Here is a 26,333-nt window from a genome sequence, read left to right as displayed (position 1 = left end):
CATCTTCAACTCTAACTCCAAAATACCCAATAAAGTGAGATATTTGGTTTTCACGGCCAAAGGCCTACTTAAATTATCAAAGATATCATGGATATATCAATAAGTTTAAGTGAAGTTGAGATCTTTATAAACCGAGGAAGATGAGGAATACAATTATTTGCAGCTCGTACGAGATTTTCAGGTGTGTATTTTCGTACATGAATTTCAAATATTTACAATGATCAAAATTTTCTACAATAATTTGATCAGTTAAAAATTAATTAAAGTACTCAAATTGTATTGGAAAAATAACCTATTAACGATAACCAAAGAGAGGGAAAAAAAAGGGAGAAACTTCACTTCACTTTGACTCCTTTAGGCTTTACCAACTACGGTTACTGGCGTAATTTGGGAGGAAAAGCAGAGGTTGAATGGAAAATGGGGTCCACCAAGGGGTTGGGGCAAGGATAAAAGGGTCAGTGCAGTGATAAATTTATATGGGAACTACAGTAAAGCCTCTTATCAACCAATAGAGTTGCTCCATTTTGACATAATTACAGAACAATCCTTCTTGGCCCAGATAATGAAAGGTTATTTTAGTAAAATGATACTTAGATTTTTTGTCAATAAAATCCCAAAGGCCAGCTTTTAAGCATAGAGCTCAAGCAAACGATGCACAAATATTAGGTGAAATGACCAAGAAGCCATCAACATAGAATCAATTACTCTAAGCTTGACCCGAAGCTCCTCAACTTGTGGCTTATATATTAGTAGTAACTCTCTCACCAGCTGTCACAATTATTGGTGTGTAATGTGGACGAAATCACTCTCTGGGAAAAAGCATCAGTCATATAATTGGTTGTTCAGAGTGCATAGCTATAATTTCAACAATGTTGTAATTGCCTTCAATATAATTATTTCTTCTCTAAGATAAAAGTAGCTTGATCAAGGTAAGGTCTGCGTCTCACCCCATATTATAGGATTTCACTTGGTATATTGTTGTTGTGGAAGATAAAAGTCAAAATACACTTAGATTATTATTTTTTTGTGAATTTCACACTCAAATTAGTTATTTCTTTTTCTACTTGAATTATCACCATTATTTCCTTTTCTTACATGAACTATCATCATCTATCTATTAAAACACATCTATTTGAGTAGATGGTGCTAGACCATATAGAAAATTGGGAACCACTGATAGTGAACCATAGAATCCAAACTGTGTGGTCACACTACTAGTGCACCAAATACTTTTCTTTCCTTATCTCCAATTTTTTGTCATATAATTGGTCCTTTCGTCTTGTAACAAGGTGGAAGCTACATGTGTATAATTAAGCACAGATTTCAAAGGTCTGGATTTTCTAGCCTATCCTTCTCTTACCTTCACACTTCAAATGTTTGAACTTGCTATCCTATTACATACATACACACACTTGGACAAAGCAAACCTTTTTTATTCTACTTTTGCTCAATTTATAAACACTTGAAGAACAACTTTTTATGGAAGGTAATCACAATTTCCAAGTCTTACTTGTGTTTACTTTTGTTCGATTCTGATAGAATTCAAAGTTGTTGCCTTGAAGAAATAAAAAAAAGGTTGAATATTATAACCCTGCTTCTTCCATGACACTAGCTCAATCAGGAGACAAGGAGGATCGGACAGAAGTACGAAATTCCGATCTTTCTACTTCCATGTGTAGCTATGACGTGGTTGTAGTCATGGTTCCATTTCCAGTTCAAGGCCATCTCAATCAACTTCTTCAACTTGCCTGTTTAATCTCCTCATCATATGATCTTCCTGTCTATTATGTTGGCTCAGCCACACTTAACCGTCAAGCTCGGGTTCGAGCCAACGCCTTAAATTCTTCAGACATAGCCAAAATCCATTTCCATGACATTCCAACTCCTGAATTTGCATCACCTCCACCTGACTTTAGTGGCTCGAGCAAATATCCATTACATCATCAGCCATTATGGGATGCTTCTTTGCTTCTGCGCGAGCCCATTGCTTCCTTTTTACGCGATATCTCCTCTAAATCGAGGCGAATCGTTGTTGTTCATGATTACTTTATGTCGTATAATGTTCAGGATGTTTCTTCCTTGCCCAACGCTGAGTCCTATATATGTAATTGCATATCAGCTTTCAATTTGTACTGTTTTGCATGCTTATTTAGTGGAATGTTTGTCCAGCTTGGAGAAGAATTGCTTAAAAAGCTACCCTCCTTTGAAACAGTGATGCCAGATGAACTCAGGGGCTTTATAGATTCTCAGGTTCAGTATAAGGATATTAGATCAGGTGATATCCATAATACAAGCAAAGTAATTGAAGGCGAGTTTCTTGATTTGCTTGCACAGGTAGCAAGTAAACAGAACAAGAAACAATGGGCAGTCGGACCAATTCTGCCTACTAAAATAGATCGTGCCTCGAATAGGGAGAATATATGTTTGGAGTGGCTGAATAAACAACCCCCGAGATCGGTTCTTTATATATCTTTTGGAACAACAACTTCATTTTCCGATAGAGAAATCAAGGAGCTCGCGACGGGATTAGAACGAAGCAAACAGAAGTTCATATGGGTGTTAAGAGACGCCGATAGAGGAGATATTTTTGCTGGAGAACCTAGAAGAATTGAGCTTCCAGAAGGGTTTGAGGAAAGGGTAAAAGAAGTAGGCTTAGTGGTAAGAAAATGGGCACCACAACCACAAATCTTGGCTCATTCTTCCACAGGCGGGTTCATGAGTCATTGTGGCTGGAATTCTTGCATAGAGAGTATTACTATGGGGGTGCCTATAGCTGCTTGGCCTATGCACTCTGACCAACCGAGAAATAGTTTCTTGGTGACGGAAATGTTGAAAACAGGCCTGATTGTGAGGGAGTGGGAGAAACGTGAGGAGCTGGTGAGTGCATCTACCATTGAGAACATCGTGAGCAAGCTGATGGCATCTGAAGAAGGTGATGTAATTAGGAAAAGAGCAGAAGAATTAGGAGAAGCTGTAAGGCGTTCCACAGAGAAAGGGGGTGCTTCTCGTATAGAGTTGGATGCTTTTATCTCGCATATCACAAGATAGACTTGCTTTTCACCAGAAGTTTCAAGTATTTTGGTTACTTTTCGTTTTCATTGAAAGTTAACTGTCACTTGTCTGCTTCTTGTCTCAGACTAGTTTATACTAGCCTATATTTCTTTGTTCTTGGAATGTTCAGTATCAAACTTTTTATGGCTATCATTGAGAAGCTTGCTTTGTATTTCTCTCTTAACGATCTTGTGTACATTTCTCAGTTGTTTGAATATGCTAAATTGGATGTAATCATATGTCCTATATTAAGACTATTATGACAAAAGACACTTTGTCCATAGATTCCTGTGTCTGTCTAAAGGTTTATTGTGAAACAGTTTTGATACTTGTCCTCTAGAACTTCTTAGGAATGAACATGATTAAATTTTTTTACCTATGTGCTTTGAACTTCTGATATTGCCAGAATCTCTTTTTACAAGAGTCCAAGTAAACTCATATTTTTTTATTAAGAAGTTATTCCTTACATAATCAATAGACAGGAGAGACTAATGTTACTTAGATTATTCCAATTTTAGACATGAGCAGGTAATAATTATTGATTGCTTTATCTTTCATGGTTATTTTAGAACTAATTTGGCCAAGTTCATGTTATAGACAACTAGATGTAAGAAGCATATGCAAGTGTTATCTGCCACCTAGGGATGTGGTGAGATAGATTCCTCAGCTCTTAATTAAAAGTTTGGGTTCGAGCCGTATGAATGGAGATATCCCTGGAACAACGGTATTTTTTCCCTTTAAATGTGTCCAACAAAAAAGATTTAATTGAACTCCCTTCAATACACTTAATCCTCCACTGCCCTGCCGATTAAAATTTAATTTTAATTTCTACTCTTACAACCCACCTTAGGACTAAAAGTCTGTTTGGTCAAACTTTCAAAATTTGCTTATTCTGAAAAACATTTTTTGTTAGAAGTGTTCTTCAAAAAATTACTTCTAGAGAGTAATAATTTCTGTTTGAATAATCAATTTTAAAACACTTTCAATCTAAGAGCACCAGTTTATGTTTGACCAAACTTTTAAAAAGTGCTTGAATCACTTTACGAAAAATAGTTTTTGCTACTATTTCAAAGCACTTCTTTCTTTTTTTCCCCTAAAAGCTTGGCAAATATCTAAGTATTTAAAATAGGCACTATTTTTATATATACAGACAATTTTAACTCTAGAAGCTTGGCCAAACAAGTAAAGGGTAAATATGAGATTCTATGAACCCCTTACTTTGCCTTAAAAATGCAAATTATTTACGGTATTGGAATGAATAGCTCTGAGTAAAGCAGTAAGTGAATTTTTATAGTCAAACAAGTAAGTGAATTTTTATAGCCAAACGTCCGTACTTTGATTAACTGATTGAAATTCAATATATTGTTTCTCATCGTAAAAATAAAAAAATAAAAAATTGAATTTCTTACCCGTCTGTCCGCACATGACTTTTCCATAACTTAAAAAAATATTTAAGATTACTTAAAATAAGTACTACTTTGTTTATCAAATCGACTCATTAGCAGCTGTGAGCAATACCTACATCCAGAGTAATAATTTTGAAGGTAGAAAATTAGGTTCTCGAACCCAGCTATCAAATGATGTCAGTTCCAAATTAGAACTCAAACTAACTCCTCATTGCTTTTTGGATCTCTTTTCTAGTCAACAAAAATAAGATTGGCTCATTTTGCCCGGTACAATGAACATAGTGAATGAATGAGCATTATTGTCGATCGTTTGTATCTATTTTGAGTGCATCAAAAGTTCAATATACTACTGATTAGCTCATCCATTGATGATGCCAAGGGCTTGAACATCCAAAATATTAGTAATCTATGCACAATAGAGACCAAGAAGACAAATGCTCTATAGAAATATTGGAGAGATTGTCTGCTTCACTCAAGGAACTAATCATCTCTTGTATTTGCGCACACAACAAATTCTGCCTACAAAATAAAACAATGTTGTAACGTTTTAGCCAAGATGTTCAAGAAGATCCCTTTCTCTTTCTCCATTTTTGGGTTTCCGAATAGGCGTTAGCATAACTAATAACGTCCCTCAGAAGGAAGTACGTAAGAAAGAGGCTCCCCAGATTTAAACAGGCAATCCAAAAGCATCTGCATACCTTCCTAAGCTCTTTAGCCCAGCTATGTTTGCATGGCCTGAAAATGCAGAGCAAGGAAAGTATCATAACGATCCAAAACAGGAATGATCTTTAAAGTCAAATGCTGTGAGCTAAAGGAGGACGAAGAAACCCTGAAATAATAGCACAAGTAGCTTCCATGGTTAGCTAACGGAAAAGCCTTGGCACTGATCCTTTTGGAATCTTGCCTTCAAGTTTTAGCCTTCTATATGCTTCTCTCATGTTACACGGCCTCATTGGCCCTGTATCCTTCCTCTCCGCCATCACCATTCTAGCTGGAAAAAAAAAAAGAATTCCAACAAAGATACAGCATGGTGAATACTTGGGAGTGATTGATGCACTATAGCCCTTAATTTGAAAGTGTGAACTTTGATGAGTTGTCGATAGAAGCCATTTTAGTGGTCAGTTTATGAGGTTAAGTGCTTAAATAGCTAAAGTGGGCAACATACTCATACGTGGAAGGTTCTAAGGGATGCTACTACATTTTACCCTTTAATCAACGAACCAACTATGCCTCACTGGAAAAGATATTTTGGCTTCATCTAGTATATCTAATATAAGCTCGTTAATGTCTACCAACCTGTTTCAACAAGCTCACCAATAAACAATTTTGCTATACCAGACACCACAATCGTCACTGGGATAGATATCTTTGAATTTCCAGTGATACTGGTCAGTAACTGCATAAACAACATAGGCGAAGTGATGACGTATAAACAAAATGTTACACCCCGGATTTTTTTGCACGTTAAAGTCGTATCATGAATTAGACGACGCAAGTTCAAAAGAAATTATGTTGAGGATAAAAAGGATTGATTTTATTAATAAAATGGTTACAAGAGTCTATAAATAATATTAGCAAGTGGTGGAAGATTTGGAGGGTGAATGAATCAAAGAAGCATGAGTTTCGTCAAAAGTCGGCAAGTTGGGAATACGATAACTTGTACTTTTGGGTGAGATTAGGAGTGCTCCACATGCTAAGCAAGTAATGACATGAAGTATTTGAATTGTATAATGATCTCTTGTTAATTTTGGAAGTCAAACGAGTTGTAATACGAAAGTTGACAAAGGGCGTTGCAAGTTAAGTTTGTAAATTTCACTGAAATTTGGGTCAGATGTCTCGGAGATTTTCTCTCAATCTACTTGGAGTTACGGGGTGATCAACCTACTAAATCGAAGGTCTACGAGTCTAGTTTCCAGATCGTTTTACCGTTCATCGATACGACATCGGAGTAGAGAGATATTTACATTTCCGTCCAGGGACATAAACTGTCGCGGGAACAGTGCTCTAGGTCGGTGGCAGCTTATTCATTTTTATATAAAAGACCCACAAATCAGATTGGAACCTCATTTCTCTTCAAAGAACAAACCCTATACTCTCTCAAAACATTTCTCCATCAATCATAAGCAAATCCAAAGTCTAATCAAGTAACTTTAACGTAAGGAATCACGTGGTAATCGTAGAATCGTCGTTTCTTCGTTGTTTCGCTTTTCGGAAGAAATCTTCAACTTGAAGAAATCTCTGTTTTGGATTGATTCTGGGAATCTAAGGTATGTTTTATCCTCTTAATCATTAATTATCTCCTTATTATTCTCCAAGTATTTAATCTAAGAAATCTAGAGGAAATCCCATGTATATGAACCATATGAACTAGTATGGATGAAATTGATTGGTTGAGCTGATTTATGTGGTTTAAATGTTTTTTTTTTTTTTGGAGTTGTGAAGGTATGGATGGATTGATAAGGAAGAGTAGGAGTAAAAGAGAAGAAAACTGGTAGTCTTGAATGAAGAAATTGAACTACAAATGACCCTACGAACTTACACCCGCAAGTTGTTTGACGAAATGTCTCATTGAGTATTTCCATAAGCTATGAACTTGGAATTGATCCCATATTGATCGTATGATGTAGGTGATTGTTCGTAAGGCATTTGAGGACTCGGGAAACATATATAACTCTATCGGCGAGGTATGTAGGGCTTTCTATTCTCTTTGTGGCATGATTAAATTTCAAATAACCATTCATTGAAAAGTTGTTCCGCTAACTTAGATCGATCGCATTCCATGATAATTGAGCTGACACATACTTATCTATGACTTGTACCAACTTATTGTCCACATCTTCTTTTGGCTATTGATTAAAAGACTTTCCGTTCAACTTGTGTCGATTATGTCCCAAAATGATTATAAGCTTACCCTTTTCTCATGAATAGCTTGTATTGAAGTACCTTTCACATTTCGTATCCCTCTTGTTTATCGAATGAAGAATGATATTAGTTATGGTACTCTTCACATCAAAGTTGAGTTGATTGTACTTCCTTTAATAGAGTTAATCCTTATCTTCTTGTCTATTGCTCCAATGTGACGAACTTTTCGTTGGCACACTCTTTCCGATAAAAGTTGTGTCGATCATATTTCATAAGAGTTTGGCTAACTTTGGCTTCGTGAATAATTCATAACAAGATGTTTCCTTGTACTTTTACTTCTTTAGCCTAATGATCAAATAATGATAAACGTAGCAACAATAATGATAGTCGGAGGATAACAACGATAGGTCACTCCGACTCTTTCCATGATATTTCTACTGAGGTCAGTCTTTCATTGCGCTTATATATATATTTTCATTACTGAGTCGTGCTATAGTCGGCCGGGTAGGCACTTATATGTGCACCTAGACATGTTTCTTTCTTTACCAAGCCATGTTGTAGGCGGCCGGGTAGGCACGTAGCTGTGCACCTAGATGTATTTCTTTCTTTACCGAGCCCTGTTGTTGGTGGACGGGTAGGCACGCTGTGCATTGCCACTGATCAGTTGGGCAGAGACGATGTTATGATGATGAGCTCACCCCACAAAGGGATTTATTATTGTTATATGATATGATATATGCCTCCACAGTGGATTTTACGGGCATGCATTTACATTTATGTCATGATTATGGTCGCCCTCAGTGGCCTCGTTCAGAGTTTCAGGTTGTCTCTACATCTTTTCCCAAGTTAACTATATCTCTTATGCTTATGTTATGCTTATGCTTATTGCCTTACATACTCGGTACATCTTTCGTACTAACGCATTTTGTGCGTTGTGATCATGCCCACAGGTATGGTAGACGGATTGTTGTACCTTTCTCAGTAGGATACCAAAGTTCAGCAGGGAGGTTCGCACTCCATTCTCCGGAGTTGCTGGTCAGAGTCATTAAATAGGATACATGCATATATATAGAGAGAGTATGGCTATGGCTACGTCAAAGCCACTGTCCCGACCATTTGATGCAAATTAGTGCTCTTAGAGGCTTACAGACTATCAGTCAGTGTACAGGTATTGTGTTTGGCCTTACCGGCCTTCTGACTAGTTGTCTTTCTCGGTTGTGGCCTTGTCGGCCCTAGTTGTGCATATATGTGTTGTTGGGCCTTTTCTGCTTGCAGGTTGTCATGATATACTTCTTAAAATTGTTATTCAGCGGCCTTGTCGGCCTATGATTCACGTTACAGAGTTTAGATATCACAGTTGGTTCGCTCGGCCCTTCGGGTGCCGGCCACACCTCCCAAGATTGGGGTGTGTCACAAAATCATGCATTTATGAGAGTGAACAAACAAACATCTCAATGGACCGGGGGCCTAAACAATGTCCTTTAAGGTAGCAAAGATCATTGTTCCCAAAGATATTCCCGAAATTTGGCGTCTAATCTTGAGGTTCCGAAATTACATATTCTTGATGACAAACTTCACACCAATTGCTTCGGTCGGCTAAATGTAAGAGACTGGTCAAATACCGACTTAGTAGATCATCTTTCTTGACTCAAAATACCATCAAATTAATTAAGTATTATATATTTTATCACTACATATTGTTGATTTCCTTTGTTTATCACTAAATATCATTGATTCCTTTTGTTGATCACTAAATATGGGTGAATCCCTTATGAACGTTTTCATCCCAGAACACCTCCAAGTGATCTAGGATGCCAATTGAGGTGTTCAGGGATGAAAACTTTCACAAGGTGTATGAAGTATATCCTATTCAATTAAGTTCAAGGCCCTTGGGAGGAAACATAATCATTGTCACCCCCCGAACCTGGGCCTAGACGTAACACGGCACCCGGTGCCTGACTACATGTGACCGAGCGAACCAACTGGCTGGCTGAATCAACATGTGATACCAAAACATAACTAATTTATAAAATAAAACTAACACATGCTTAAGTCTGACCGAAATATCATAATGCGGAAATACTTAGACAATCTGAACATATCTGAAAGTAGCCAACATGGCTAAACCAAAACAATTGAACGACTGAGTATAACTGTCTACAAGGCTAACATAACAAATATCTGACTGTTTGGACTGTGTCTATTAAGCCTCTAATGAATATAAAAAGGTAACTATCTAGAAAGCTGTAAGAACTGCATGACTGATATCGCCCCGAAGAAAATTGGGGCTCACCACAGTAGCTAATACGAACACTCCTAAGTAGCTGGATCGTCAACCTGTATGTTGTTATCTGCATCGTGAGATGCAGGCCCTCAAGCAATAAAAAGGGACATCAGCACATTTGAATTGTACTGGTATGTAAAGCAACTGAAGCAATAAAGTACTGAGACTGATAACTGTAGCTGTAATAGCAAGGAAGTAGAGATATGAATACTCCCTGCTCTGTATCTGAATCATCTGTATTATCTATGTTTGTATATGTGGGGCCTCGGCCCAATAAAAATGCACGCTATGGCCTCGGCCTAGTAGTGTGTCAGTCAATGACCTCGTTCATGTATACGTATACACACGACTGTACTGTGCCCTTGGGAAAAATCACATATGTATAATTATGGTTAATTAATAAGGACTGAGACCATAATAACAATGAACAATGCTGAACTGAAATAGACATGCTGGACTGAGTTGAAAACACTGACTGTTTCTTAGCATACTGAATTTCTAGACTGAGACTCATGCGGTAACAATACATAAGTCTATAAAGATTACGTGCTGAGTTCATGATATTCAAATTGACAACCATGAACGAATTCTGTAACTGCAACCCTAGAAGATAACAGTTCTACAACATATCATGAAATGAGGGCTAAACTGTACAAATTACTGACAAGTATGAAGAATGAAGCGTAGGGAGAATCATGAGCATTCCCTAACGTAGATAGTTAGCCTCACATACCTTAATTCCAGCCTTTGAGCGTAATACAACGTTCGTCAATCCTTTCAACTTTGATCTATATCAATACAAGTCAAAGGGATTCTATATTAGCAATAATATCCATGCTTTGGTCATCTAAGCATTTTATCAAACACTTGGTGGGCATAAAGCTCCACAATCTCCATTAATGGTGTTTCTTCACCCAATTCCCCTTCTATTACTTCTAGGTGATTCTACAATCTCAATTTGATGAAAGTAACATCATTCTTCATCACCCGTATGACTACAACAATCCTAAGTTAATAATCCAAAACCCCAGCATAGTTCATGTAATACTCTCTATCAAACCTATTTACGATTCTCCCAAGAACTCATCAATTCACAACTATAAGTGATTAGAGAGTAGAAGTTTACCTTTTTTAAGTTCAATCCTCTTGAATTCGGATTCTAGGGTTCCTTTGTCCAAGACGAAGATTCAATCGATAATCTATGGAATAGATTAGGATTCTAGCGTTAATCATTGTTAGATTGATGTAATAATCAATGGGGTTTGAGTATGAACTCACCTTGTATGCTTTGTGGAAGCCCTAGAGTGTTTTCTCTCCAAAAAGACGATTTAGAAAGAAGTGGGAAAAGTTTTTCGGGGTTGGATACATATAAAATTTGAAAAAGGATGTTTCAGGCATAATTTGGCCTGGTGCTTCGCCCTGGGCGACGCCCAAGGCGGGGAACTAGGCCTATATTACAGGCCCTGATAAAAAAATATGCTTCCTGCAAATTTGTCTTGGGGCGGCGCCCTAGGCCATTTTGATAGTGTTCAGTAGAATAGGCATAACTCCTAGCCCAAAACTCTATTTTGGCTTCACAATATACCGTTGGAAAGATATTCCAAAGGGCTACAACTTTCATGTTTTACATTTGCTAAAATTCCCAACAGATATTCACGAAATTGGGCTGGAAGGAAGACGTACCAAAACTTAGCCGATTCTATCGAAATCTGATCACCCCTCTATTAGCCATTTTGAGATGATCATATCTCCTTGATCCGGACCCCGATTGTCCTGATCCTTATATGATTGGAAGGGTATTTTCTACGTACTACAACTTTAATTAAGGGTACTTTCTCAAATTCCCAACTAATAAAGGAGTTATGACTGCCCAAAATAGGCCTATCAACCATTTTCGCAAAACGTTCAAACCTTCAGTTTTTCCACTAAAACTCTAATGATACAAGCCTAACCTTAGCTCTAAGATACGGGGTGTTACAATCACTCTACGCCTACAGTGAAAAAGATGAATATTGATTCAAGGACATGAATTTTTATTTACAATGACTCTTCACAGTTTTCATTTGATCCCGGTGGCATTAACACCCTTGAGAACAAGGGTGATTTTAAGAAGGGAGATCTGAGACGATATGCAATTTGCTCCAAGTTCTATCCTTCAGAGTTTAGTCCTAAATTTCTATTTTATTATGTTGGCATCCTAATTTAGTTTAGTAAAGGGTAATATTGTCATTTCTATAGGAATACGGTTCTTGCTTTGTAGTGTATTAATTTATTTATTTTTCTTTGTACTCATTTGAATATCATCAATGAAAAACTATCTTTTAGCTCTCTCTTAGTATAGCTTTAGCTTAGTCTTAGTTAGCTTCTTCTTCCTTGAAATTCAGTATTTGTATCATCATCGCTAAAATGTTACTTTCTGCGGCAATCTACGTATAGTGATCGGTTAAATGTTACTTTCCGTGGCGATGGTCGCCATTAAAACTAAAACTACCACGTAAAAGTTTCAACCCTTTACGTAGTGACCCCTTTAATATGATGATGACTATCTGTTTTGGCTCGGTAGAAATTCTTACTTTTGTGATGATTAAATGGGTCACCACTTAAAGTATGAAAATCTCATTTCTTGTAGTGTAACTAGATGCAAGTGCCTGTGCTAGCACAGGCCCAACATTATATCATCTTTTACTTATTAATGTGTTTTTTATCACTATTCCCTCTGTGTTGAAAAAATTATCTTAGTTTGATTTGATACGAAATTTTTTTGAAATATGTGGTCTAAAATAAGCCTTAGATATTTGTGTGGTTGTAAATCATCTCATAAAATTAAATTATATATAAATATAGAAATGTGTCAATCTTTTTTGGACAAACTAATAACGAAAGTAAGACAATATTTTGGGACATAGGGAGTATATCTGTTGTTTATTTTTACTTAAAATTTATTTTTGAAACAATGATATGTTTTTATATTGATAACAATTAAGTTTAAACAGGAAAAAAATAAACTTTAAACTTCTCATTTTAGCTTTTTAAGAAGTTTTATAGCCACAAAAATATTAGGCCATAGTTAAGAACACAAGCTTCCAAAAGTTCTATGGTTACACAAATATTATGACATGTTTAATCCACAAGTTTTAAAAGTTTTTTTTTTAATTTTTTCCTTAAATTTCCTATTGAGCCATACTATGTTAAACAAACTACAGGTAAAAACTTAAGCTCACAAAATGTTTATATCAAATAATATTAATCTACGATGATTAAGAGATTTAATCATATCATATTATACTAAAAGTGGAAAGCTCCAAAGTGCAAAATTGAAATACTAAAATACCCCTCAAAAGTTAAATGACATTTTCATCCTTTAAAAAAAATTGCTTCTTCAATATTAATTACAAAATTAAGAGTTAAAGTATTTCATTTAAATTAAAATTGTCTCTTCCACTACTCATGAAATTATGAATACACAAAATAGGATGCAATGTGTATCTGTTTACTTTGGAATTTATGATATCTTTTTGTATTCCGAACTAAATTCACTGCTTCATTTTGCTAGGATGATTGTACATAAATTCTTAATTAATTCATACATTAGTGGACAACCTGTTGAGCTGCCAAGTGATATTAATAGGCTCATATTTCACCATTTTTTATCCAAGAAAATCAGCAAGGAAGCTTGTAACATTTTTTTCTGTTGGCTGCAGATGCTTACGAAATCTTTTAGTATTCCATCAAATTCTATCTTATGTTCATTTGGTTAAAAAAATTGTTCGTAACTTCTTGTACCAGTGTTCCACCAGAAAGGCCAAGTTGATGAGGTTCCTCCTTCTTTTCACTTTTTTTGACAAAATTATGGTCTTCATAACAAGATTGAGAATTTGACATGTTCTTTTTGCTTATTAATTCACATATTTACCTAAAGATGCACTTATATAAAATTGTTATCTTTAATTTTGTTGTTATTCTTTCATGTATACACTAGAACTGTACATACTAATACTTTGAACTGTGCAAGTTGAGAGAAAATAACAAATGAAATTACCTAAAGTGTACAACTAATTAATTCTGGTAAAATTTGAGTATTTTATGTATTAATTCCTTTGGAAGTCAGATAATTTTATGCACCTAAAAGAAGTAAAATGATATTTTTATTTATTTTATGTAAATGAATTTCTTTTTTGGTTATTTGATTTGGCTTTGGTTTTATTGAATTGAATATGCAGGAATATTACAATTTCTTCTTTCTTATATAAACAGGGACATAGGCTTTGCTTTTGTTTTCCAAGGCTCATGGTTCAACAGTTTCACTAAGTGCTTTAAGAAATACATATTCATTTTGATACTAAAATTAAACAAACGAAAAAGAGTAGAGCGCTTTGAATTTATTGGTTCTCTAGGTTGTATGAGAAATTAATTAGTTCTTGAAAAAATAATATTTAATTAAGTAAATCAATATTCACCTACAACAATTTTTGAGTTTGGCAGGTTTTTCCCTTCTCATTCTATTGATTCAATCTACCTATCTTCTAACTTTCTAAAGTTATAATTCGAATACAGTATTACAAGCATATTCTTCATGTACCAAAGGGAGTATTGGAGTCGAAATATGATAGTCAACCCTTTAGCTATGAAGTGAGAAATGTCATATTTATTTTTACGTGAATATGCCTTTATCTCAAAATACTATATCAACAAAAGTTATTCATACGCCGAGAAAATATAAGTACATCAGTTGAGTTTATGATGCTTGATTTATATTTTATTCTTATGCTGAACAAACTCTGCGGAAAGAATCAGAGTCAAAATGTAATTGCAACAATAGTTTAAAAGTATAATTGTTCACCTATCTAGTAAATTTAAGTTTAGTTACCATGTTGATATATAGGATTACACTGCGCTTGTATTTTCTTTCCTTTCAACTTTATTTTGTAACTCATACATATATTCCAATATTATATTTATATCACTTTAAAAAGTTTATATTGATCGTCACGGGATACGCGTGCAACGCACATGTCCAAATACTAGTGAGGTAAAAAGTATAAAATTATATGTATATTTTCCTTGAGTTTGTCTTATGTAGAATATTTATTCATATTATAATTTTCCATGTTACCAATACTGATATAGTTAGATTAGCTCATTTGAAATTTTGAATGGTATAGTTTGTAACACCTCGTACCTTTAACGTAAGCTTTGACCATGATCCAAGACTTAGAAAATCAGATAAAGAATGTGGGAATTGGAATTTCCCTGTTCCGTTGTAGGATGGGAGTTTACGCCCATGAACAGTGACCGTATTTCAGTTTACGGTCCGTATTTCAAGTCGTAAACTGAAACCAAGGATTTCTGAGCATTCTGGAATTTGGCATTTGGATGTCAAATGGTTAAATACGGACCGTATTTCAAAATACAGCCCGTATTTCAAAACATATTTGGAATTTGGGAAACTTCCTTCATGAAAGTTGTAGATCTTTGAAATACCTTTCCAACGGTATATTATGGGGGTCAAACGGACATCTGCGCAAAGAGTTGTGGTCATTTTACTGAAGAGATGCAGTGCAGTCTGTATTTCAAAATACGGCCAGTATTTCAAAATACGGCCCGTATTTTGAAATATGGCCAGTATTTAACTGGGCCAAAATTTTAATTTTCCAGAACAGTATATATTCGTCCGTACCAGTTCAAATCATTATTTTTCATTCCTTCAAGCCCTAGAACGACCTCCTACCCTCTTCCATCATCAAGAACATCAAGGTAAGCCTACTCTAATTATTCCAACTCAATTCTAATAACTATCCTTGTAATCTAAACAAGAAATCATCATTCCAAAACTAGGGTTTTCAAGAAAACCCATCTCAAGGTTCAAGAATTCAAGATTTTGGAAATCTTCTTCAAAGCTCAAGTCTTTAATTCAAGTTTTGGAGCAATTAAAGTATGTAGAACTTCCATCCACATGTGGGAATCTCTACGTTCTTCCCCATGCTCCGTTTCTTGATATCCATGAAGTTCAAACCCTAGGGCATTAAACCCAACATATTGGTAGCCCGTATTTATGTATTTATGTACATGAATTTTGTATCTATATTCATTATTGTATTCTTAATCTTCCATTACAGTTATTAGGAACTCTAGCTTAATCCATGAATCATAAATTCTTCCTCATGTGTTCTCATTATGTTTATATGAAACTTTATGATTTTATGTAAAAAGTTACAAGCATGTTTTCAAGTCAATTATATATATATATATATATATATATATATATATATATATATATATATATATATATATATATATATATATATATATATATATATATATATATATACATATAATTATGAACTATTGTTATTACTCATGAATCAAGAACATGTTTGCAAGACTATGAAAAGTTATCTCATGAAACCATATTACAAGATATTTCATGAAACCATGTTACTAGTTATTTCGTGAAATCATGATTACAAGTTATTTCACGAAAATCATGGGCTTCTTAGCCAACTATATTATGTTCATGTTTTGGGAATTGCTTAGTTAACCGAGAAGGCTCAGATAGCCTGAAACTACGTAGCCACCGTAGGATAAGGGTTGTCAGCAAGGAGGCAACACCTTCATTATGCAGTTTGGATCCTTACATGCTTATTATTACTTAAATCTCATATCCCTGGCAAGGTTGTGAGTGTTCTGCTGGTAGGACGCAAGTACTAGACCATGTTGTCGGTTATACTTAGCATTCCCCACGTTACAAGTAGCTTTACATACAAGTATTTCTATTGATTTACTGTTTTAAGACTTTACTCACGTTTCATGCTCATGTTCAAGTTACATTCAGTTTCAGTTCATATCCTATATCTATGTTGTGTCATGTTCTTCATTTCAGCAGGTTTTACATACTAGTACTATTCACCATGTACTAACGTCCCTTTTACCCGAGGCCTGCACTTCACGGTGCAGATACCGATTTTCAGGAGCATACATCTGCGCAGTAGGATCACTTCAATTATCAGCTTATTGGTGAGCCCCACTCCTCTCGGGGTTCAACATAGAGTCTGCATTAGTATTTAGTTTATGGTAGTCCAGGGCCATGTCCTGGTAGTTAGTATTCAGACATGTTTTAGAGGTTTCATAGACAAATATTAGTTCACAGAGTCAGTTGTGCTTTCATGTTTGCAGACTATTATGTTTTCATGATATTTCATGCTATGAGATAATTTCAAGACTTTATTCCGCAAATTACATTTTCATGATTCATTTAAATTGCATCATATAGATTATATTGTTTTGAGGCCTGTGTTGACAAGCAAGCCATGAGGTTCGCTCAGACACATGCAAGCAAGGCCCGAGTGTCGTGTTATGCCCAGGCCATGGTTCGGGGCATGACAAAGCTCGGTATCAGAGCCCAGGTTCAAGTGTCTTTAGGGAGTCTATGAAACCGTGTCCAAGGGGGTCACTTTTGTATGTGTGAGGGCCCCACACATATAAACAGTTGACCACCAAGACATTCAGGATTGTCTCAATTCTTTCATATTCTAGATCGTGCAATTAGAGCAGTACTTTTAGGATATCTTTCTAATTCGTGCGTGTACATATTTTTAGAAAATTCCTGCAAAAAGGAAATACACCAAAAATGCTACAGCTACCAGCCAAGGGGCTACTGCGGAAGAAACTCGGGAAGAGACTGTTCCGACTCAGACAGCAGCCCCAACCGCTCCTACAGTTACACCTCATGTTGATTCAGATGGGAATGTTAGGAATGCTATTAATATGCTCACACAACTAGTAGCAGCTCAGGCCCAACGTCAGGAATCTGGGTCAAGCTCAAGAGGTAATGGAGAGTCTTCTAAGACTAAGGACTTTCTCAGGATGAATCCCCCAGTCTTTACGGGGACAGACAAAGATGAGGACCCTCAGGACTACATAGATGCTCTTCAGAAAATCTTCAGGATTATGACAGTTATGGAAACCGAAGCAGCTACTTTTGGAGCTCATCAGCTGCAGAGCATTGCTAACACCTGGTATGAATCTTGGGAATTATCCCAAGGTGAGGATGCACCTGATGCTACATAGGATGAATTCACAAGTGCCTTTCTGGAGCACTTCATGCCAATAGAAGTCAGAGAAGCTAAGGCTGAGCAATTCCTGAAGCTTAAACAGAATGGTAGGTCAGTTCAAGACTACTATTTAGAATTTATCAATCTGGCTAAGCATGCTTCACATATGGTACCGGATATGAGGGCAATAGTGAGGAGGTTTGTTGGAGGTCTTGATCACTATTTGTATGATGGGGCCAATATTGCCGCACAGAATGGGGGATGACTATCTCCAAGATAGTTGCTTTCGTACAGGGGAATGAGACAAGGCTGAAGGAGGAGAAAGCCTTGTAGAAAGAGAAAGACAAGGAGTTCAACAAGAGGGCCAAGTCTACCGGACAGTTCAGCGGTAATGAAAACAGAAAGTTCTTTAAAAACAGGTCAGCCGGACCTACTCCGTCCACGGCAAGTGCTCCAGTTTCCAAGTCCAGGAAAGATAACCGTCAACAGAATTTCAGGTGGTCAGGCTCCCAGTCTCAGGCCAGTGTGACTCAGAGTAACTTCACCAATCCGATTTGTGCTAATTGTGGGAAGAGGTATCCTGGGGAGTGCCGCTCTGGATCAAATATTTGCTATGGGTGTGGCCAGCCGGGCCATGTTCAGCGAAATTGCCCTTCAGTCAGACAGGGCACAAGAGGTAATCGGACTCAGTCAGTAAATTCATCAATTCCTCATAATAACCAGATTCAGGAAGGACGTGTACCAGCTAGATCTGGCAACACAAGCGGTGGCCCAAACCGTTTGTATGCTTTGACCGGGCGCCAGGATATCGATAACCGTACTGATGTTGTCACAGGTATACTCACCGTTTTCAGTTTCGATGTTTATGCTCTCATGGACCCTGGATCCACCCTATCCTATGTCACCCTTTATGTTGCTAGGAAATTTGGTATTGAACCTGAAAAGCTAAAAGAACCTTTTGAAGTGTCAACTCCAGTTGGTGAGTCAGTCATAGCCCGACGTGTCTATAAGGGCTGTCCAGTCAGAGTCTATCACCTTGTTGTTCCAGCTGACATATGTGAGTTAGAAATGGTAGATTTTGACGTAATCATGGGCATGGACTGGTTATATTCATGTTATGCGTCAGTTGATTGTAGAACCAAAACTGTAAATTTCAAGTTTCCTAATGAGCCAGTCTTAGAGTGGAAGGGTGATTCAGTAAGTCCTAAGGGTAAGTTTATTTCTTACATCAAGGCAAGAAAGATGGTGTCTAAGGGTTATATCTATCATCTCGTTCGGGTTAGGGATTCAGCTTTCCAGACCCCAACTCTTCAGTCAGTCTCTGTTGTTAATGAGTTCCCAGAAGTCTTTCCCGAGGACCTTCCCGAAATCCCTCCTGATAGGGAAATTGATTTCGCAATTGACCTACTCTCAGGTACGAAACCTATATCTATTCCACCTTATAGGATGGCTCCAGCTGAATTACGCGAGCTTAAGGCTCAACTCAAAGATCTCTTAGACAAGGGTTTTATCCGACCTAGTGTCTCTCTATGGGGTTCCCCAGTCCTTTTCGTTCGCAAGAAAGATGGTTCTTTGCACATGTGCATTGACTATCGCCAGCTCAATAAAGTCACGGTCAAGAACAAATACCCTCTTCCACGAATAGATGACTTAATTTGATCAGCTTCAGGGTGCCCAATGTTACTCCAAGATAGATCTCCGATCAGGTTACCATTAGCTTAAGGTTAGGGGATAAGATATTCCTAAGACAGCTTTTAGAACCAGATATGGTCATTTCGAATTCTGTGTCATGTCCTTCGGTTTGACAAATGCCCCACCAGCATTTATGGACCTCATGAACAGAGTCTTCAAGCCATACCTCGACCTCTTTGTCATTGTCTTCATAGATGATATCCTCATTTACTCCCGTAGTGAGGCTGAGCACGCAGAACACCTTCGTATAGTTCTTCAAATTCTTAAGGATCGCAAGTTGTATACAAAATTCTCTAAGTGTGAATTTTGGCTCAAGTCAAGTAGCCTTCTTAGGTCATGTGATTTCTAGTGAGGGTGTTCAGGTTGACTCTCAGAAGATTGAGGCCATTAAGAATTGCCCCAGACCGGCATCAATTTCAGATATCTGCAGTTTCTTGGGTCTAGCAGGCTATTACTGACGTTTCGTAGAGGGATTTTCGTCTATTTCAGCACCATTGACCAAGCTGATGAAGGAGGAAGTTAAATTTCAGTGGTCAGATGCCTGTGAGCGTAGTTTCGAGGAATTAAAAACGAGACTGACTTCTACGCCAGTTTTGACTTTACTAGAGGGAACCGAAGGGTTCGTGGTTTATTGTGATGCTTCGGGAGTTGGTCTCGGATGTGTCTTAATGCAGCATGGTAAGGTTGTAGCTTATGAACCTCGTCAGCTCAAGGTTCACGAAAAGAATTATCCGACTAATGACCTAGAGTTAGAAGCTGTAGTTTTTGCACTTAAGATATGGCGTCATTATTTGTATGGAGTGCATGTTGATATCTTCACAGATCATAAAAGCCTGCAGTATATCTTCAAGCAAAGGGATATGAATCTTAGGCAAAGGAGATGGCTCCAATTGCTTAAGGATTACGATGTGGATATTCTTTATCATCTGGGGAAAGCGAATGTTGTAGCTGATGCTCTTAGTCGGCGTTCCATAGGAAGTTTAGCCCACGCGGACGTGGATAAGAGAGTTATAAAGGAAGTTCACCGTTTGGCCAATCTTGGAGTTTGACTTTTGGACTCCGAGGATGGTGGTGTGGTTGTTTAGAATAGGGCTCTTTCCTCTTTAGTAGTTGAAGTCAAGGAGAAATAGTTTAATGATCCCTACTTGTTGCAGCTGAAAGAGGGGATTCACAAGCATAAGACGATGGCTTTCTAACAAGGGGGAGATGATGGTACCTTGAGGTACCGAGGTAGATTGTGTGTTCCAGATGTAGATGGGCTCAGAGAGCGAATCATGTCAGAAGCTCATAATTCCAAGTATTCCATTCACCCAGGTTCCACTAAGATGTATCGTGATCTTAAGGAGATTTACTGGTGGAACGATATGAAGAAGAATGTGGCGGATTATGTAGCTAAGTGTCCGAATTGTCAGCAAGTGAAAGCCGAACACCAGAGGCCTGGTGGCTTGGCTCAGAATATTGATATTCCTGTCTGGAAATGGGAAATGATCAATATGGATTTTGTATCAGGTCTACCTCGCTCAGCCAGGAGACATGACTCTATTTGGGTGATCGTTGACAGGCTTACTAAGTCGGCGCACTTTTTGCCAGTCAAGACCACAGATTCAGCAGAAGATTATGCCAAGCTGTATGTTAATGAGATTGTCAGATTGCATGGGACACCAGTGTCTATTATTTCAGATCGTGGTGCTCAGTTTATAGCGAACTTTTGGAAATCTTTTCAGAAAGGATTGGGTACCAAGGTGAACCTTAGCACAGCTTTTCATCCGCAGACAGATGGCCAGGCAGAGCGTACTATTCAGACTCTGGAGGACATGTTGAGAGCATGCGTCTTGGATTTCAAAGGTAATTGGGATGATCACTTGCCTCTTATCGAGTTTTCCTATAATAACAGTTATCATGCTAGCATTGGGATGACACCGTTTGAAGCTCTGTATGGGTGAAGGTGTAGATCACCAATTGGTTGGTTCGAAGTTGGTGAAGCAGAGTTGTTAGGACCAGATTTGGTTTATCAGGCTATGGAGAAAGTCAAGTTAATACAGGAGCATTTGAAAACAGCTCAGAGTTGCCAAAAGTCTTATATAGATGTGAGGCGAAGGGACTTAGAATTTTCAATTGATGATTGGGTGTTCCTTAAAGTGTCACCCATGAAGGGTGTTATGAGATTTGGCAAGAAAGGGAAGCTCAGTCCTAGATTTATTGGACCTTATAGAATCCTACGAAAGGTCGGTCTAGTAGCTTATGAACTTGAGTTGCCACAAGATTTGGCTGCCGTACATCCCGTGTTTCATGTGTCCATGTTGAGGAAGTGTGTAGGAGACCCGTCGTTAGTTGTTCCTGCTGATACTATAACAGTTAAGGATGGGTTGACTTATGAGGAGATCCCCGTAGCCATTCTTGACCTCCAGGTTCGTAAGTTGAGAACTAAGGAAGTAGCCTCAGTGAAAGTCTTGTGGAGGAGCCAGAAGGTTGAGGAAGCTACATGGGAAGCCGAGGAGGATATGAAATCCAAGTACCCATTTTTGTTTGAACAGCAAGCAGAGAACTCTCAAGGTAACTTTCCATAGCCCATGTCATGTTATGTCTCATGTTTCACGCTCATTTCATGTATCCAGCGCTCGTGTTTCTTGTCTCATGCTTTAGTATCCATGTTTTCATATAATCACATCCTTTCATGTCTCATGTTTCATGTCATGTTTTATTCACATTCATGTATGCAAGCCATGCTCAGCCATATTCTTAACCATGACCTATCATTCGAGGACGAATGATCCCAAAGGGGAGATATTGTAACACCTCGTACCTTTAACGTAAGCTTTGACCATGATCCAAGACTTAGAAAATCAGATAAAGAATGTGGGAATTGGAATTTCCCTGTTCCGTTGTAGGATGGGAGTTTACGCCCATGAACAGTGACCGTATTTCAGTTTACGGTCCGTATTTCAAGTCGTAAACTGAAACCAAGGATTTCTGAGCATTCTGGAATTTGGCATTTGGATGTCAAATGGTTAAATACGGACCGTATTTCAAAATACAGCCCGTATTTCAAAACGTATTTGGAATTTGGGAACACTTCCTTCATGAAAGTTGTAGATCTTTGAAATACCTTTCCAACGGTATATTATGGGGGTCAAACGGACATCTGTGCAAAGAGTAATGACCATTTTACTGAAGAGATGCAGTGCAGTCCGTATTTAAAAATACGGCCAGTATTTCAAAATACAGCCCGTATTTTGAAATACGGCCATTATTTAACTGGGCCAAAATTTTAATTTTTCAGAACAGTATATATTCGTCCGTACCGGTTCAAATCATTATTTTTCATTCCTTCAAGCCCTAGAACGACCTCCTACCCTCTTCCATCATCAAGAACATCAAGGTAAGCCTACTCTAATTATTCCAAATCAATTCTATTACCTATCCTTGTAATCTAAATAAGAAATCATCATTCCAAAACTAGGGTTTTCAAGAAAACCCATCTCAAGGTTCAAGAATTCAAGATTTTGGAAATCTTCTTCAAAGCTCAAGTCTTTAATTCAAGTTTTGGAGTAATTAAGGTATGTAGAACTTCCATCCACATGTGGGAATCTCTACGTTCTTCCCCATGCTCCGTTTCTTGATATCCATGAAGTTCAAACCATAGGGCATTAAACCCAACATATTGGTAGCCCGTATTTATGTAGTTATGTACATGAATTTTGTATCTATATTCGTTATTGTATTCTTAATCTTCCATTACGGTTATTAGGAACCTAGCTTAATCTATGAATCATGAATTCTTCCTCATGTGTTCTCATTATGTTTATATGAAACTTAATGATTTTATGTAGCAAGTTACAAGCATGTTTTCAAGTCAATTATATATATATAATTATGAACTATTGTTATTACTCATGAATCAAGAACATGTTTGCAAGATTATGACAAATTATCTCATAAAACCATATTACAAGATATTTCATGAAACCATGTTACAAGTTATTTCATGAAATCATGATTACAAGTTATTTCACGAAAATCATGGGCTTCTTAGCCAACTATATTATGTTCATGTTTTGGGAATTGCTTAGTTAATCGAGAAGGCTCAGATAGCCTGAAACTACGTAGCCACCGTAGGATAAGGGTTGTCAGCAAGGAGGCAACACCTTCATTATGCAGTTTGGATCCTTACATGCTTATTATTACTTAAATCTCATATCCCTGGCAAGGTTATGAGTGTTCTGCTGGTAGGACGCAAGTACCAGACCATGTTGTCGGTTATACTATAGCATTCCCCACGTTACAAGTAGTTTTACATACAAGTATTTCTATTGATTTACTGTTTTAAGACTTTACTCGCGTTTCATGCTCATGTTCAAGTTACATTCAGTTTCAGTTCATATCCTATATCTATGTTGTGTTATGTTCTTCATTTCAGCAGGTTTTACATACTAGTACTATTCACCATGTACTAACGTCCCTTTTGCCCGGGGCCTGCACTTCACGGTGCAGATACCGGTTTTCAGGAGTATACATCTGTGCAGTAGGATCACTTCAGTTATCAGCTTATTGGTGAGCCCCACTCCTCTCGGGGTTCAACATAGAGTCTGCATTAGTATTCAGTTTATGGTAGTCCAGGGCCATGTCCTGGTAGTTAGTATTCAGACATGTTTTAGAGGTTTCATAGACAAATATTAGTTCACAGAGTCAGTTGTGCTTTCATGTTTGTAGACTATTACGTTTTCATGATATTTCATGCTATGAGATAATTTCAAGACTTTATTCCGCAAATTACATTTTCATAATTCATTTAAATTGCATCATATAAATTATATTGTTTTGATGCCCATGTTGACAAGCAAGTCATGAGGTTTGCTAGGACACATGCAAGCAAGGCCCGAGTGTCATGTTACGCTCAGGCCATGGTTCGGGGTGTGACATAGTTCTTATAGTACTAAAAATATAAAAATAAAGTCATCTGTAATGACCAATTAATGATATGTGCATGAATAATCTGTGGGTTTCCTGATATGATGATGATGTAGAGACATGTATGAGACACGCCAAGCAAATCATAAAGTTAACGTGGAATAAGCGTAAGCAGAGAACAAACTTATCAATTAACTAAAATGATTAAAATACCATTAACAAATAAGTTAATCAAAGTAAGCATACATGTCAATCTCATTTCCTTATGCTCACACTTCTATAAATACTAGAAAAGCTCAATTTACATGGGGATTTTATCTGGGAATTTTTTGGCATGTAATTCCTGCGAATTTTCATGCGAAAATCTAAAAATTCCTAATTTCTAGAATTTTTACCTGTGGATATAATTTCCCCAGGTAAATTCACAAGAAATTTAGCGCCATTTTGCGCTAAATTATTACCTGGGGATTTACTTGGAAAAATAATCCCCAAGTATCATTTTCGTAGGTAATTCCACAGGTAAACAACCAAAAATATAAAATAAATTATTTCCTTTGTGAACTCGTCGGAAAATCCCCAAGTAATGGCACTTGCAGATTTACTTGTGTATTATTTTTTCGGGATTTACCCGGGGATTGTATTACCTGGGGAATTACTTGGGATTTTGTTGCTGCAAATTTAGCTGAGGATTATTTCTTAAGAATTTACTTGGGGGTTTTATCACCTACAGAATTACTTGGGGATTTTGTTCTTGCGAATTTAACTACGGAATATTTCTTGAGAATTTACCTTGGAAATTTATTACCTAGGGAATCACTTGGAGATTGTGCAACTGAGAATTTAGCTGGGGTTTATTTCTTAGGAATTTACTTGGGGATTTTGTTACATTGGAAATTACTTGGGGATTCTATTGATGTGAATTTAGCTGATAACTATTTATTAGAGGTATAAAGAATTATATTCTTTTTATAAGTTACAAAAATTAGTGATTTTATGCAAATTAAATAATTTACAAGTAACCTCTAGATAATAAAAGTTAATATTCAAATAGTGTCCTTCAATATTGATTTTATCTATTTTATATTTATTGATAAATTTAGTTAAAATGTCGATTCCATATAAAATTAATGACGTGAAATTTGTTTCGATTGAAGATTACATGCATGTCATTAGGCATCGTATGTTTGGTATTTGGACGTCCGATAATGCTTTTCCTGTTCCATTTATGTGACACACATTTCCTTTTTATCTGTCCCAAAACAAATTTTACAATTCTACATTTCAAAACTAATTAGTTTTGAACTTCTCACATTACCCTTAAAAATGATTCCTAACCACATAAATTGAGAAGAAAGGAGTAATTCAATAACACAATTATCATAATTTTTTTTATAATTGATATAAAGTGATTAAAAAAACTAAGAAACAATCAGATCTGGCATCTTTCGGCTAATATCATTAGAAATATACTAATTGCGTTAATTGAACATCATACTTTTAAAATTAAAAAAATGATTAAGTTGCATTTATTATTAAAGTGATGTAACTATTAGTTTAAAGTGTATTTCCTAGTTAGTCTTTATTATTTTTTCATATGCATTTAAAATTCATATTATTTAATTATAATATGTTACTTAAGTCTATATACATTAAGTAACATTTACAAATAAATATCACTTAAGTATCAAGTATCTTTTGATTTTATTTTAAATTAATTAACATCCAATTGATATTATTACAGTAACTTGATCTTGTATTAATTGTTAAAATTGGGAAATAATGTTAACAACTACTTCTTCCAGTTCAAAATAAGTGTCCACTTAACCTTTTTCACTAAGAAAATACTAATTTCTAGTAAAAAATAGGTAAATAGACTAAATTATCCTTAATTAATAAGACTTTTGCTTATTTATTGCCTTGACTAAATAGGGGCGAATAAAGAAATAAAGTTAAATCCTTAGGGCTCGTTTGGTTGGAAACAACTTATCCCGGGATAACTGATCCCGGGATAAGTTATCCCAGGATTAGTTATTCCACCCTCAACGTGGGATAAAAAACCACTCTAATCCCGGGATTAGT

The 26,333-nt window shown here is 36.6% G+C and overlaps 1 protein-coding gene across 1 annotated transcript; it reads left to right on the top strand.

The window, feature by feature from the left end:
* Positions 1-1,253: 1,253 nt before the first annotated feature.
* On the top strand, positions 1,254-3,223 carry LOC132613936 (zeatin O-glucosyltransferase-like). The gene has a single exon (XM_060328242.1). The coding sequence runs from the start codon at positions 1,603-1,605 to the stop codon at positions 3,046-3,048; it is 1,446 nt and encodes a 481-aa protein (XP_060184225.1). The 5' UTR covers positions 1,254-1,602; the 3' UTR covers positions 3,049-3,223.
* The last annotated feature ends 23,110 nt before the right edge of the window (positions 3,224-26,333 follow it).

The sequence above is a fragment of the Lycium barbarum genome, chromosome 10 (assembly GCF_019175385.1).
Source record: "Lycium barbarum isolate Lr01 chromosome 10, ASM1917538v2, whole genome shotgun sequence".
Lineage (NCBI taxonomy): Eukaryota > Viridiplantae > Streptophyta > Magnoliopsida > Solanales > Solanaceae > Lycium > Lycium barbarum.
The sequence above is the reverse complement of the archived record's forward strand: the minus strand, read 5'-3'. Positions and strand labels throughout refer to the sequence as shown.